Source organism: Henckelia pumila, chromosome 4, assembly GCF_033568475.1.
Source record: "Henckelia pumila isolate YLH828 chromosome 4, ASM3356847v2, whole genome shotgun sequence".
Classification (NCBI taxonomy): domain Eukaryota; kingdom Viridiplantae; phylum Streptophyta; class Magnoliopsida; order Lamiales; family Gesneriaceae; genus Henckelia; species Henckelia pumila.
In genome coordinates, this window is record NC_133123.1 from 170,954,451 (window position 1) to 170,969,522 (window position 15,072).

Below are 15,072 nucleotides of genomic sequence, written 5' to 3' on the forward strand. Positions count from 1 at the left end.
TTTAAACAAGCTAGCACCCTCAAGATTCAATCAACACACAATACATAGCTCATTTCAACACCAAGAACACATATGAATCTCAAAATTTAGGCATGAACCATACTGATTTTTGTGAGAAATTCGAAATCCAAGCTCAACAATTCACCGAACTCGAAATACATGAAGTAAATCAAAGCATACACATAATATCTTTTCTTGGTGGCCAAAGAACATGTTTATACTTTCCTTAAATCAATACAAACAAAGAAAAAGGGCTGGAATTCGAAAGAAATAAAGTCCTTGCTTCTAGGGAGTGAGCTTTGGCCAGTGGGGAGGTGGGATGGCGACGACGGCGGCTGCTACTGTGAAGGAGGAGGATGGCCGACGATTTGGGTGAGTGAGGGGAGGGAGTGGCGGCTAAGGAGGGAAAAATGGGGTAGGATTTCTATCTTAATGTATTTTTGGGTTTGGGAATTAAAAATGGGGATTAAATTGTATGTGTGAATGTGTGTAAAAGTCTTAAAAGTGCTACTTTAATAACTTAAAGAAGTTCTACTAGGCTTGTTACAACTTTTACACTACTCACCCCAAAATCTCTTAAATTCCCTATGTTTGAAAAGTTAGGAATTTGAAGGAAATAACTAAAATTCATTTACCCGGATTTTAAAATGCTAAATGTTGAAAATTTCTAAAATAAACTCTAAAATGTCATAAAAACAATTATGGTCACTCGGAAAGTCTTAAAACCAAATTTTATTTATTTTCCTCAATTTCTCATAAATCTCAAATCATGTGAAACTAAGAGTTACCGCCAAAATCCACCGTCTCCTCATTTCGGACCCGGAATCACTGAACTCAAGAACTCATGATCAATTAGCTTAAATAATTAAGAAAAATAAATATTTAAATGAATTTAAAACAATTAAATCTCTGAAATTAAAATTATAAATATTTAAACAAAAATAATTTATATCCGGATTTTAAAAATACAAACATTGGAAAGTAATAAAATAAGCTCTAAAATTTAATAAAAATAATTATGGCAACTCGGAAATCCTTAAAATAATCATTTAATAAACTTCCTCTAGTTTACTTCATAAATCACAAGAATAATTTATAACTCACGACTCCGCTTCTGTATGTCGGCCCTGAAATAACATAAACTCAAGAATTATTTTAAATCAATACTTAAACATTTTGATGTCACAATGATAAATAAAATATTTAAATAATAAACTAAACGATTAAAATAATTTAAATAAATTAGATGAACGTTTAAAATTCATTTAAATAAATACACAAGCGGATTAAAAACCTTTAAAACCAGTTATACAATTAAAAGCATTTAAATAAATAGGCTACAAATTTAAAACAATTTAAATAACTAACTGATAAACTCAAGTCATTTTAAATAAATAAGCTGGAAAAATAAAATTATTTAAATAAGCAAGTTTAAACCTTTAAAATCATTAAAACAAGTAATTTGTATAATAAAATAATTTAAATAAGTAAAATTAAAAAATTAAAAGCATTAATTAAATAGTTAGTACAATAAAACCATTTAAATAAATTGTAACGACCCACGTCCTTTCACCGCATCCCTCCCCAGCCTATAGCATGGGCTCGGACCGCGTGGTTCGATGGGCATCGCACTCATGACCTCCCCACTCCTAGCAGTGGGTTTTTGCCCTCCCCAGGAATCGAACCTTGTACCTCCAAGCTTAAGTACAAAGTTTTATGATTCTAGCTCAATGGTAGCAGGAATCATAAAACTTTGTACTTAAGCCTGTAGGTACAAGGTTCGATTCCTGGGGAGGGCATAAACCCACTTCCAGGAGTGGGGAGGTCATGAGTGCGATGCCTGTCGAACCATGCGGTCCGAGCCCATGTTATAGGCTGGGGAGGGATGCGATGGAAGGACGTGGGTCGTTAAATAAATAATTAACATTTTATTAACACATAATTCAAATAAAAAATTTAAATCAATTAAACTTAAAAATAATAATCATAATATATTTTAAATTTTATGCATGCAAATTAGTAGATTTGATTTTAGGCTCTACAATTCCTTCCTCCCTTAAATGGAATTTCGTCATCGAAATTTAAATCTTACTAACTAGGTCCGGATACATTAAACCAGATCAACAATAAATTTTTCTAACCTTGCACCCATATGGGTTGGCCCAATTAACTTTCGCTGCGCACTATGATTCTTTTGATATTTATATCATCAAGGATCTCATGACTATACTCCTACTGCAATATAAATTCACAATTCTTATTTGTTCTCAAGTGATAGTATCCTAAGAGAAATTTCAAATCAGTATTCCAATGTGACTTTATGATTTTTAATTCGCCACCTAATGTCCTAAAATATCTAATACTTTTCTTAGTTCTATAGCTTTAAATCCTAGGTCACAACTTCAAGCAATAAGGGTCCGTAAAACCAATAAATAATTTATGTCAATCTCAACCATAAATTAAAAGCTTTCTAACAACGAAACTATGCTTAATGTCTATTTACCAATTAAGCCTAACACATATAATATAGAACTCGAGCTCCAGAGAAGTCTACAAGTTCCCAAAATACTCAACAACCAAGCGCTCAACTTCCTAAAAGAAATTTTTATCACTGCACAAATTTGCTTTTGATCTAAATTTACAAACATAAAAACGTCATCCTACCGCCACTGATAAGTTCTACAACCTACAAATTCTTAGATCTTTAAGTCATTGCACAACTTATTCTTTACTATTCTTATATTCCTCCATTAGTACCCAAAACTTTTTCCACAAAAGCGATCTATGGTAATAACTGTCTACTAATCCACTAACTCTTCTTATCATGAAAGCTTCAGTAAAAGAATTTTCTTAAACTATTTCATGAAGCACAGTTCAAAAATTTTGTACATCATTAGTCATAGTCAAAGCTTTGTCAAAAATCATTGAAAGATATGCTTAAAATTTTTAAATAACTAAACTATGTGCACCCGCTATAAAAATACATGTTTTCGGAAATTATATTTTCGTTGCCGAAACATTTTCTTAATTTTTTTTCTCGCAAGTCAGTGCATGCCTTAAAAAATATTTTTGCATGCAAACAAATAATTCCAGACATCATTTTAGAAACGACAGATTTTAATGGGAGTGTTTGCCCGCAAAATTTCTAAAAATCCTCAAAAGACTCACTAGACTTGTTCAAGCTTCTAAAATCATTTAAAATCTCTTCCGAAAATTCATATATCTGACCCTCTACCAAAACTCATGTGCGAGTCCCAAACTCTGACTCATACCTAATAATCAAATTTCAGAACTTAAACTTGACAAAGTCAGCAACTTAAACAGCCGATACCTCAACTTACGACAATTTGCTGCAACTAGGCTAACTGCACCCATCAACCATGTAGTAGCAAATTAAAGAAACAAAAAATTAAATGTTTGACAGCCACTAGAAAAATCCACGACAACCCAAGAATTGGACAACAATAATTTCTTAGTGATAGTAGCCTAGCAGAACCAATTGACCATTTCGTATACTGTCCATAGCAAGAACCCACTTCTCAAGTCATACCTGTCACACTAGCATGCTCTGGGATTTAATTCAAATAAGGGAGAAGGGAGGCCATCTTTTGAGGACTTGTTTGGAACTTTTGCTGCGTAGTCAGGAAAACAAATGGCAATGACTGAGTCTCGTCTTGATATCTTGGAGATGCATATGAGTAATATGGGTGCTACAATGAAATATTTGGAGACACAGATTGGACAGTTGGAGAATTCATTGAAAGATCACAACATAGGTTAGTTCTCAAGTAATACTAAGTTGAATCCACTAGAGCATTGTAAGACCATAGAGTTGAGGAGTGGAAAAGAAGTTGGATTCAATGAACCTAAATTTAAAGTTGAGAAGAAGAATAAAGGTAAAGAAGCTGAAGGTAGTGAGAGTAAGCCTATGGAGTCGATGGATGAGCCCAAACAGAAACCCATGTTTAAGCCGAAGCTTCCTTATCCTCAAAGATTGAAGAAGAAAGCATGGGACGAACAGTTTGCTAAATTTCTTGAGATCGTCAGGAAACATCACATAAATATTCCATTCACCGATTCTTTACTGCAAATGCCGAATTATGGTAAATTCTTGAAAGAGTTGATGTATAAGAAGTGGAATTTGGAGGAGTTTGATACAGTGAATCTGACTGAGGAATGCAGTGCTATCCTTCAAATGAAGCTACCACAAAAATTAAAATATCCAGGGAGTTTTATGATTCCTCGAACCATTGATTCTACTAATTTTAATAAACCATTAAGTGATTTAGGAGCTAGCATTAATTTGATGTCTTTGTTTGTTTTCAGGAGTTTAGGACTTGCAAGGTGAAGTCCACGACAATCGCATTGCAGCTAGCCGATAGATCGCTCATATATTCGCGTGGAATCATCGAGGATGTTCTAGTAAAAATGGATAAATTTATTTTTCATGCGGTGCTAGATAAGGAGGAGGACGCAAATATGTCATTGAATTTGGGGAGACCGTTCTTCGATACTGCTGAAGCCAAGATCGTCAAGAAAGGAAAGATGTCGATAGGTGTTGAAGGTGAGAAAGCGACGTTTACTTTTCTCAAAGAGGCTAAAAATCAAGTGTTCATGATTGATCATGAAAAAATGATGAAAAGTTGTTGCAAAGTTGTTAGTGCTGTAGAATTTCCAAAATAAAAGGATCCGCCGGTGGCAATGAAGAAGAAAAAAAAAGCTAAGTTCAAAAAGATTATTGAGTATGTTCGGAGGGTGAAAGAGAAAGGCAAAACCTCCAACAAAGTGGCAACGGGCTAGAATAGGAGTATAGTCAGGCTATGGACTATAAACTAAGCGCTTCTTGGGAGGCAACCCAAGCTAGTATTTTTTATTTTCTTTATTTTTTATTTTATTTTATTTGTGTTTTTCTTTTATTATATTTTTTTCTTGAGGAAATTAGACATCAATAATAATCTTGATTTGTGTAGGTGCAAAGTGTGATGCTGCAAGAGCTTAGGTGCCAACCCTAAAACAAAAGAAAAGCAATGGATGCCAAGTACTGACGCTCGGTGCCCAAGGTACGTGTTCTTATTTTTATTTACTACTGTTGAAACGACCCAACTTATTACTGAATTTTTTTTTTCAATACTTATTCACCTTTTTAAAAAAAATCCTTGCATGCAAGATTTGTAATATAAAAAAACTTAAATAATATACTCTCATATATCCATACATACGCAAAATTTTTCAAAACCAATAAACTGTGAAAGTGAAAATATTAAAACATGAGCGGAAATAACTGTTTTAAATTTCAAAAATCACTGAACATAAACTGAGCATCGGTCACGGTTGCTAGCTTCCTGGAAGCTCATACGTCCTCACCACCAATCGGGGCTACATGCTCAACAGCAAACTCTTGTCCACCTGCACCATTTAAGTCTAGTGAGCCTAGAGGCTTAGCACGTTCTATTCAATAATAACAAAATGAAACCACATGCAAGCACATAATTTATAATATATATATATATATATATATAGAGGAATTTTCAGCTGCCCAACCATGTTTTCCCACTTGGTCCGCGACTACTAAAACCCGGTAGTGGGTTTTAGTGATGAAAAAAAAAAACAAAAACCACTAAAACCCACTACCAGGTTTTAGTGGTCGCGAACCAAGTGAAAAAACATGGTTGGGCAGCTGAGCATTCCTATATATATATATATATATATATATATATAACTCATGTATGCATGCATGCTCTTAAAAAAACTGTAAATCATGGCTGGAACATAAGCATAACATGCATAAGCATAGCTTATCTCAATCATCATCATACATAGTAACATATGACATGTCATAACTTTAAACTTTCTTTTATGTTGCATCAATGCCGTGTGACCATAACATGTGTGATTGATCAATCAAAGAACCAACGTACGTAGCGGTGGGGTTTCCACCTCTATGATACCACTTCACCAGGCTCAACCTGGATCCAAAAGCTCATAATAATAATCATATGGAAAGGAAATCGGACCCCAGTATCCCAACCCACAGTCCCGTAGCGTATGTGGTAAGGGCTTCGGGCCTAGGTATCCCATCCCCAATCCCATAGATTGTCATACGCCCACTTCAACTTCCTTAAAATATTTTTTACATGCCCATAATCATTCATATAACATTTTTCATAATGAAAAAAATTAAAAATTCTTCATGATATTATTTTCATAAAAATTTACCCGTAAATATATATTTAATTAATTTTCATAAAAATTATACTTATACATACATAAAAATATACATGCAATAAATAAATATATATTTATGGACCATGCATTTTCATTCTAAAACCACATACATATGAAACATCAGATCTTTCATGCATAATTCAGTGTAATATTACTTAAATGATGGGCAAGAAGAGATTCGAATGTGCCTTTGTGTTTCTAACGCACGAAAACTTAACCTGTTTCGTAGATCACTCAGGAATCTTATAAATTTCTAATTCTGGAAACACAAATCCCTAAAATGCTGATTTCTGCTTCTAAATATCCTCAATTGGCATTCGATCTATGAAAAATCACATAATGGTCAAAAGTCAACCTTAACCAAACTTTGACCGATAAATTGCAAACTTTATTGCATTCTCACCGCTTCACGAATTTGTTTCTCGACTCGAAACTTGAATATTTGGATCTATCATGTTGAGATGATCATAAATGGTTAGCATGTCGATGGCCGGTGGCTCGCCGGAAAAGACGGCGGCGACGGGTCGGCGCGACGGCGATCTGCAAAACTACTCCAAAAGTTATGAAATTTTGCAGGCTTGTAGAGCTCGACGAGATGATTCCAACGCACTAGGCCATGACCAGATCAGAGCTCCGTTGCGCCGTAGATCAGATAAAAATAGGGCAATTCCGACAAAGAATTCCGACTACGATTTGCCTGATTCCGTCCAGAAAAATATGCAATAAGCTTATGAAATGTTCTACACAACATTTAGCATCTAATAACACTTCAAAATCCAACAAAATAGAGCCTATAATCAAAATTTTTGAATGAAAGTGAAAATGAATAGTACCGACCTGAAACTTTGACGATTCCCGGCGATCCAACTGTTGTAACTTTGATTTCTTGGCATCAATAGAATAATCTTGATCTTAGCTACACAATGCCAGTTCGGATTTCCAATCCGAGCTCCGATGAACGGCCGACGACAAAAATCGTGGATTGCTACAGTACACACAAAAATTTTGGGGAAATTTGAGTGAAAATATTCGATTTGTGTTTTCTTAAGTATGTTTCAGTGTGTGTTTTTCTATTTATAGCAAATAAATAATTTTCTGATCCGGACTAATTTATTTGATATCCAACTAGTAAAATTAGTCTCTATTCTGATATTTTTCTAGTACACACACCCAACAACTATTATCACCATTTTCTGAAATTATTGACTTTTACCAGTCAATTAGACTCATAATTTTTTAAATTAATTATTGAGTCAAACTTAGACCATGACCAGTCAATTCGGTCAAACATTCTTCTAAATTAAATTATTTGAAATAAATAATTATTTTTATTTCAATATCTCAATAATTATTTCAAAATGCCAATATTCCAGATATTCATGAATAGTCAAATTCATTGACTAATTGACACATGTATTTTATTAATACACTTTATAACTCATTTGATAGTAATAATTATTTTAACAGCTCAATAATTATTTCAATTTTCAATTACTTCGTGATGCGATCATGGATAGCTCGCATGTTGATCATGTAGCTAAAGATCCGTTGGAGATGCCAAGAGAACTAATTACGAGGGGTCGAGCTAAGATATTCAAAAATGCGCTTCAATCATTGATGATGAATTGTCAAGAAAGTGTGGGAACGCCTGAATACAACTTTGGGGAATGTTACAATATTATTGAAGTTCAAAACAATCAAGAAAGTGGAGATAATGTCAAGACAAATACAGAAATAAGTGACATGACTCGAGGAAACCGCGTGCCCTCTTGCATCCGAGTAAATTTTGAAGTTGTTAGACAGACGTCATACGCGGCCGCGCAGTCTGATGAATTTTGCAGAAAGGATTCCCGAGAGCCATGCACGCCCGCGCCTCTTCGTTTTACATACAATTTGGCATGTTTGTGTGTGTGCGAGACTTTTTGATATTTTGGAATTATTTTTCCTATTTTGAGTCTTTTAATTATACAAGAAAACTTTTAGGAGATATCTTTAGATATATTTTGAATTATTTTGTGATATCTTTTATTATTTGTAGTTGTATTATAAATACAACAAAAACATTCAATATTAATATAGAATTCAGATTTTTGATATTGATCAATTAAAATTCTCTTTAGAATTTTTATTAAGCTTTTGCTTACCCAAAAATTAAACTTATCAAAGTTCTTCAACTTTGTGGCGTTTGTCGATTGATTATCCTCGTGGGTTGTCAGAAATAGGTTTTCTGATGGTCCTGTTGTGATCGGTTGTTTTCTTCGTGATTATTTGTTGCTAGTTTCAAGTAAACTAGAGGTGAATAATCCAAAATTTTTAATTGTTTTCAAGATTGGGCAAATTTCTTTATTTCATTTATTATTGGATTGAGGGTACGATTTTAATATAATCGTGTTTGGCTTCCATACATTAAGAATTCATATCAGTTTGTATCAAAGCCAAAATTTTTGAATCAAGTAAGTATCTCTCTTCATCTATATCTGTTCTTCGTGTTGTTGTTATTCATCTTTTGTTCTTCATCTAAGTCTATTCTTTTCCAAATTTCTAATTCGTTTCTGTGTAAATCTTGTCGCCCAAGTTTTCTTGACTTGTGCTACAAGTTATCTCAAAAAAAAAAAGAAGCAAGAAAGCTTGTGGTCAATTAATTATTTTACTCTTGTTCATCCTTGGGTGCAAGCCAGAAATTCCAGTCCATAAATTTCTTCGTCTTGTTTTTGCCAATCTTCGAGATTCAATCTTCAAGTGTCAATAAGTTGTGAACTTTAGAGTTTGATTCACTTCTACATAAAGCAAAAGCTTGCATAAATTGAGTGAAAAAAAAGAGTGGTTGAGTGAATTCTTTGGAGTGATTTGTGAGAATTTGTGTGAGGTAATTTTTATTACTGACCGTTTCTTGCAGGTACAATGAGTTCAAATAAAGAAGGAGAGGATAGGTCTAGCCAAGGATTTTCCAAGACCCAAATAGATGATTTGTATAAGATGGCGAGGGAAGCAATGAGGGCCGATTGGAGACAGTGCATGAGAGAATAAGTAAACTTGAAGTTGGTGGTAGTGAGGATGAGGAGAGTTTTGGTGTAGTGACCCGTATCCAGAATTAGCGATTAATGAGTATATTAATCGTGTAATCATGTTTAGATTAAGTAAAACATGATTAAGGAAACTCCAAAAGAGTTAACGGAGTCCAAAAATGGATTCAGGACAGTCAAAAATAGCCGGGAAGGTCCCAAGGGTTCGGATGGTTCGGAAGCTCCGAACCAAGTCAAGAGGCTCCAAACTGGATCGGAGGATCCGAACTCATGATCGGAGGCTCCGAAGTGGATCGAAATCTCCGTCGGTAAGACCGGATGTTCTGATCGGGACCAGGACACACGTCATCGCTTACATCCGCAAGGTGACGTCATGGCTGACGTAATATTGGGGCGATCGGATGCTTCAAAGATGGGATCGAAGGATCCGATCGTGTTCGGACGTTTCGAACCGGGTTCGGAGGCTCCGAACTCCGTATATAAATAGGGGGCCGAGATTTCATTTTCAGGTGCACCTTTCCCTCTCTTCTCTCTGATTCCTAAGCCTTCAAACTCATATCTAGGGAGTTCTAGGCATCCTATTGGGAATCCGGAAGTGGCATAGCGATCCAGGCGTCGAGGCGGAGCTGTGGCCTAGTTTTGAGGCAATTGTCATCAGCAGACTGACGACGGACGCAGGTATAGCTATGGTCTCCTTAAATTATTTAGGAGTATGCAATAGCTTAGTTAAGGCTTTTGGAGCTTAATTATTGATGCACGGGTATTTGCATTGTAGAGCTGATATAGGCTTGGAACCTAGAGTGGGACTGCTAGGACTGCCTGTAGTAAGGTACGCAAGTACAGACTGAGATTGCCAGCGGGTTTTGCATGCTTATATTTTTCATTTTGTATGTCATTTATTATGCAGCATGTGCATATCATATTGTGCCTGTCCATCTTGTGAGATGAGCCACGTAGGGCCGCTCAGCCCTGTTTGGACGGTTGATGTCTAGTGCCCAGTGACTGACGGGTCATGGGTAATTAGCATCTGGGGACACAGTCCACATCCTATAGGAATGAGCAGTGTCGACAGGGTTTGCTCCCCGGGTTGTACCACTCATGTCCTAGGCGCCATTACTGAGCAGTTATATACAGTTATCCCAGATATGGATAACCTATCATTTGCATGCATCATATTTGTATGTTTTCTCCAGTGCTTTCGTATTGAGCTTAGAGCTCACGTCCAGTCTTTTCTGTGTATCTGGAAACCCTATTCGACGGGACAGGTGTAGGTGCAGGATTGAGCACCAGGAGCTTGGAGTAGCCAGTGACCAGTGAAGACAACAGGATTAGCTGTAGGTTTTGCCTTTAGGCTATTATTCGATTTGGTTGTATAAAATGAATTTATTTAACCGGTTGTATTCTGCCGGTCTGTTTTTATTTAAGTCTTCCGCAGCGATTTATTTAATGCATGTTTAATTATGCTCTTAACTCTGACTAGGTAGCGGATCTGGGTAGGGTCGCTACATTTATTGGTATCAGAGCATATACATGCAAGAGACTTGGGATATAGTATTAAGACTTTGGGTTATCCTTATAGGATTGATGAGACCTTGGAAGAAGTGATGATGCGGCAATTAGTTTGCCCAGAGATTATGATCATCGACAGGATTTCTAAAGATTTGGCTTATGGGATTCCAGCAAGTGCGGACAGGAGTGATGGATCGTGTCCGAGTTTTCAAGATTTCTACTCAGATGGATCCTAGTTTTGGATCGAGTACCGGATGCCAGAGGCGGTGACAGAGGATTGGTGGGGACTTACTTGATGCTTGCATCTGTATCGTCCATACCATGATGACACTACTCTGAAGATTCTCCACTAGTAGTTGGAGAGATTGTCAGATCGACCTTCACCAGAGAATGCCTCGAGTGCCTAAAGCATGACAAGTTTCGAGCGTGAGGTCTTTAACCTCATGCAGAACATATTTTTGCCGGTATGTTGATATCGATGCGTTCGGTAGGCACACGGGAAACTTCATGTTCAGAAGCATGGTATGAATACAAGAAGAACGCTGATGGTAGATCGTGAGCAGGAGGGGTCGACTGACATGCACTGACGTAGAACATAGCTGATTAGCTATCACGAGCCATTTCTCCGAAGTTCTTCGTAGGAGGACATGTAGAGAGACTTGGTCGGGAGTATGCTTGTATCGATGCGTGTGTCGATTAGAAGCTTCATGCTCAAGAAACAAAGACTAGTACGATGATTTTAATACTGAATCGTTGTAGTTGTAAACAGTATTTCAGTTGTAAAGTATCATCATACTTTGGTTGTATCATTTCAAGTTCGATTGTACATTTTATTGTATTTTGAATACTGTATGTATTACATGGGATTGTAATTGAGAAATTGTAAATAAATGGAAGCAATGATACATGTTTTACCTATCCAGCAATTCGTGAATGATTGCGAGTGATTTTGCTAGGATTGACATTGTTTTAGTTGATTAGTGTTCAACTGTGGTAACTCATGGGATTTGAGTGGGCCGACTGTGACAGTGTGATTTGCGGTTAGTCTGGGCGTTTTCCTAGGATTGACCTAGTTTGTCAGTGGACTATGTTAGTGCCAGCGATGAGTGGACTCATCTAGAGGCATTAAGGGTATTGTTCGATTTAGAACGTTGGGCTTCACTCTAAGTTTTTTCCTTGAGAAACAGTAGACTGTCTGACCTTTGTTAGGTTGAGGCTTGTGATGATGGGTTTTTCATCGGGATACCAGGTCCAGTATATGCCAAGAGTTGTGGACTATGACCATGACTAAGATGTGATGGAGCGCGACCCTATGCCAGTGTTACTCTGGGAGTCCTTGTACTTCAGAGGATACCTGGGAACCTTTGTGCTTCAGTATTGGCGGTGGGAAGGCTACTCAGTCTAGGGATTTGGTAGCAGTCACGACGAGGTATGACCTTGGATTAAGTTATCAGGTTTGATATCGATGGTTCAATATCGTCTGGAGTGCCAGAGATATAGTTTGAGTATTCTTCTGTAGGAACCAGTCATGGAGGGATTTCTTGACAAGTGTGTACTCTGAGCAGATAGGTTTTGACCTTTGGGTTACTGCTAGACGTGTGGATCTAGTAGGTGGACGGATTTCTACCAGCGATGACTAGGGGTTGTCATTAGAGTTGTGGTTAGAATTTCCTTGTGATAGGAATTATCCAAGATACTGGATGGAATGTTGTTTTAAGACTTAGACTCGAATGTGAGGACTACTCCATGATGAAAGACTTCATCTGCGAGGGATTATATCAGATGTTGAGGATTGTACATGACTATTTATGATGTGAGGGAAGCGTGGCCTATACCCGTGGAAACTTGGTGGTTGTCCAGGTGGGTTATTGAGGTAAGCTATCTTAGTCTTGAACTGTTGCACAATCTTAACAAGGGATATGATCAGGAGAGTGTTCGAAGATTGTGGAAATATTTGGGATTCTTTAGTTATTCTTCTTGGACTTGACGAGTCGTGGTGTTCATTCTGATTGAACGAGGTAAGGATAGTGAGTCCAGTGGTTGCGCTAAGTACTGTCCGATATTTTCAGAGGGTGAGCGTAGGATTTTCCATGGGATGGAAATGGGCTTAGTTTATGCTTGCCTTGGATGAACAAGACAACGATTGGTAGTGCTAAGGTGGCACGGGATCTGTGCTAGTGACTACTAGTGGTTATTGGCTAACTCTGTCAGAGTTGGGATGATTAAGTTCAGAATATGAAGCAGCGGTTAGTAGTGCTAAAATGGCGCAGGACTTGTGCCAAGTAAACTACTTATGTACTGTGATCTGACACCGTTTGGAAATGGTTCTTTGTGGCAGCTGAGTCATGGTTATTGACCGAGCCATGTAGGTTGGATGATCAGTGGTGGTTTGATCTGATAAGTGCGAGCTTAAGTAGATCGACGAATTCGATTGGTTGAGCCAATCAGGGTTGATCAGGATGTAGCAATTAAGAAATACTTGGAATAGTATTTTGTCAAGTAATGCTTATGGGATGAGTACTGAATACCATCTCAGAGAAATTGGAGATTTGAGTTATTTAGTCTCAATGATCGCCAGAGATGAATCTTCTGGGATTGCTGTAATTGGGAACGATTGCAAGTGGACTTGTATTATCAAGTTAGGTGCTAACTTGACAGTGGAGACAAGCAAGTGAGTTGGTAGTTTCCAATATAGTGAATTCTTGTTAAGAAAGAAGCTGATATTGATTCAATCAATTGCTTAGTGATAGCAATAGGTCAGGAAAGGATCATGTTGTTGTTTCATGTGAGAATTTTTCCATTGAACAACAATAGTGAAGATTGTTGACCGGACATTTCGGTTAAGTGAGGGCATCTATGTGTACCGTGGTGGTTGGATCCGACGAGTAGTTGGGAATGCTAATGGACATTAGCAAGGAGACATCAGTTGTCTTATCTGTGTGACATTAGCTAGGATCTAATCCTCGAGATCTAGCAGGTTGTGTCACTAATATTCCAGCGAGTGATGAACGATGTCTCTGAAAAGACAGAGATAGTAGAATTTCAACTTAGTAGCCAACAAGATTGTTGTGGGAATTGAAGATTTCGCAAGATAGCGATGAAGCAACTTTGTTCTTTCCAGTCGACAAGCCACATCAGTGCGGAACATTCGTCAAGGATATTGTTCTTTAGCAATGGACTATATTCGGATGTGCGTCGAGTGGCAAGTTACTTCGAGCACAAGTATTTCCCAGGATTGACTAGGGAATCGACGAGTTAGATCGTTCAGTGCTGAGACTGATGCGTTCGACAAGGGAACGATTTGACTATTGAGAATCCGTTGGGATTTAGTTCCAGGATCAGTATGTTCAACCTTGGGAGGTTGGTATGAGCTGATGGTATTATCATAAACTCTGAGTTGAGTTATACCAGGTGCAATGACTATCGAGTTTCGAGACGGAATAGGAAGCGTTTCCATATGTCTATGCACTGTGGAATGTCCCAGTCGAGCATATTGATGGGAGCTTGCCTTAGTCTTGATGTGTGTACAGTGGTTGCAAGTATGTATAACTATCAGGAGGATGTCTAACGATTGGGACTCATGGGTGAATAACCTATGGGTGAGGTGATGTAGACCATTAGAGGTGTAATAACTTCTATTGTAATGTATGCGTGACTTCGCAGGCCAATGGCTAGGAGATGACGTAGCGTCATAAATTGTAAATGATGATAGTTATCATCAGGGCACAGTGTTGAGGTTATACTAAGAAACGTGGACAGCAGAATGCACTAGACATGATGGTTTAAGTTCCCAGTATTCCTTGGGAAGCCGGTTGTGTTTCAGGGAGAGTGGGGAGGATAACTAGTCTAGGGAACATTGCGAGCAGTTACGTTGAAGTATAGACTTGAACAACTAGATTCTCTTGAGGAGAATTTGGGCTTTGTTGTGTTAGCACAAGGTTGGGATTAGTGTTTTTCTGACTAGAGGTGTTGAACACCGAGAACTTTTGAAACCATTAGTTGGTTAGATTCGATAAGTAATTCGACGAATGCAGTAAAACCAGTCAGGTTATGACTTGGTCTTCATCAGTATAAGATTTCCTTTGAGACGATAATCTTGATCAAGCGGGTATTGTATCCTTCGTGGTCAGGAAGATCGTGGTCCGAGTGAAAGATGTATCAGTGTTACGATACGCTAGCGCTAGGAAAGTTCGACTGTCGACCAGTAGCGCAGTAATCTTCAGTGAAAGAATATTAATGCGGTTAAGCATTAATGGAGCTTATAGGGAATTCGACGAGAGTCTGAGTGCGTCGGAAGCTATTTTGACCAGACACC

The 15,072-nt window shown here is 37.4% G+C and overlaps 1 protein-coding gene across 1 annotated transcript; it reads left to right on the forward strand.

Annotated features, from left to right (window-relative positions):
• The first annotated feature begins 3,652 nt into the window (after nucleotides 1-3,652).
• Nucleotides 3,653-4,683, forward strand: LOC140862324 (uncharacterized). The gene is made up of 3 exons (XM_073265338.1): nucleotides 3,653-3,776; nucleotides 3,879-4,159; nucleotides 4,327-4,683. Exons 1-3 carry the CDS (start codon nucleotides 3,653-3,655, stop codon nucleotides 4,681-4,683), a joined length of 762 nt encoding a protein of 253 aa, XP_073121439.1.
• Nucleotides 4,684-15,072: the final 10,389 nt, after the last annotated feature.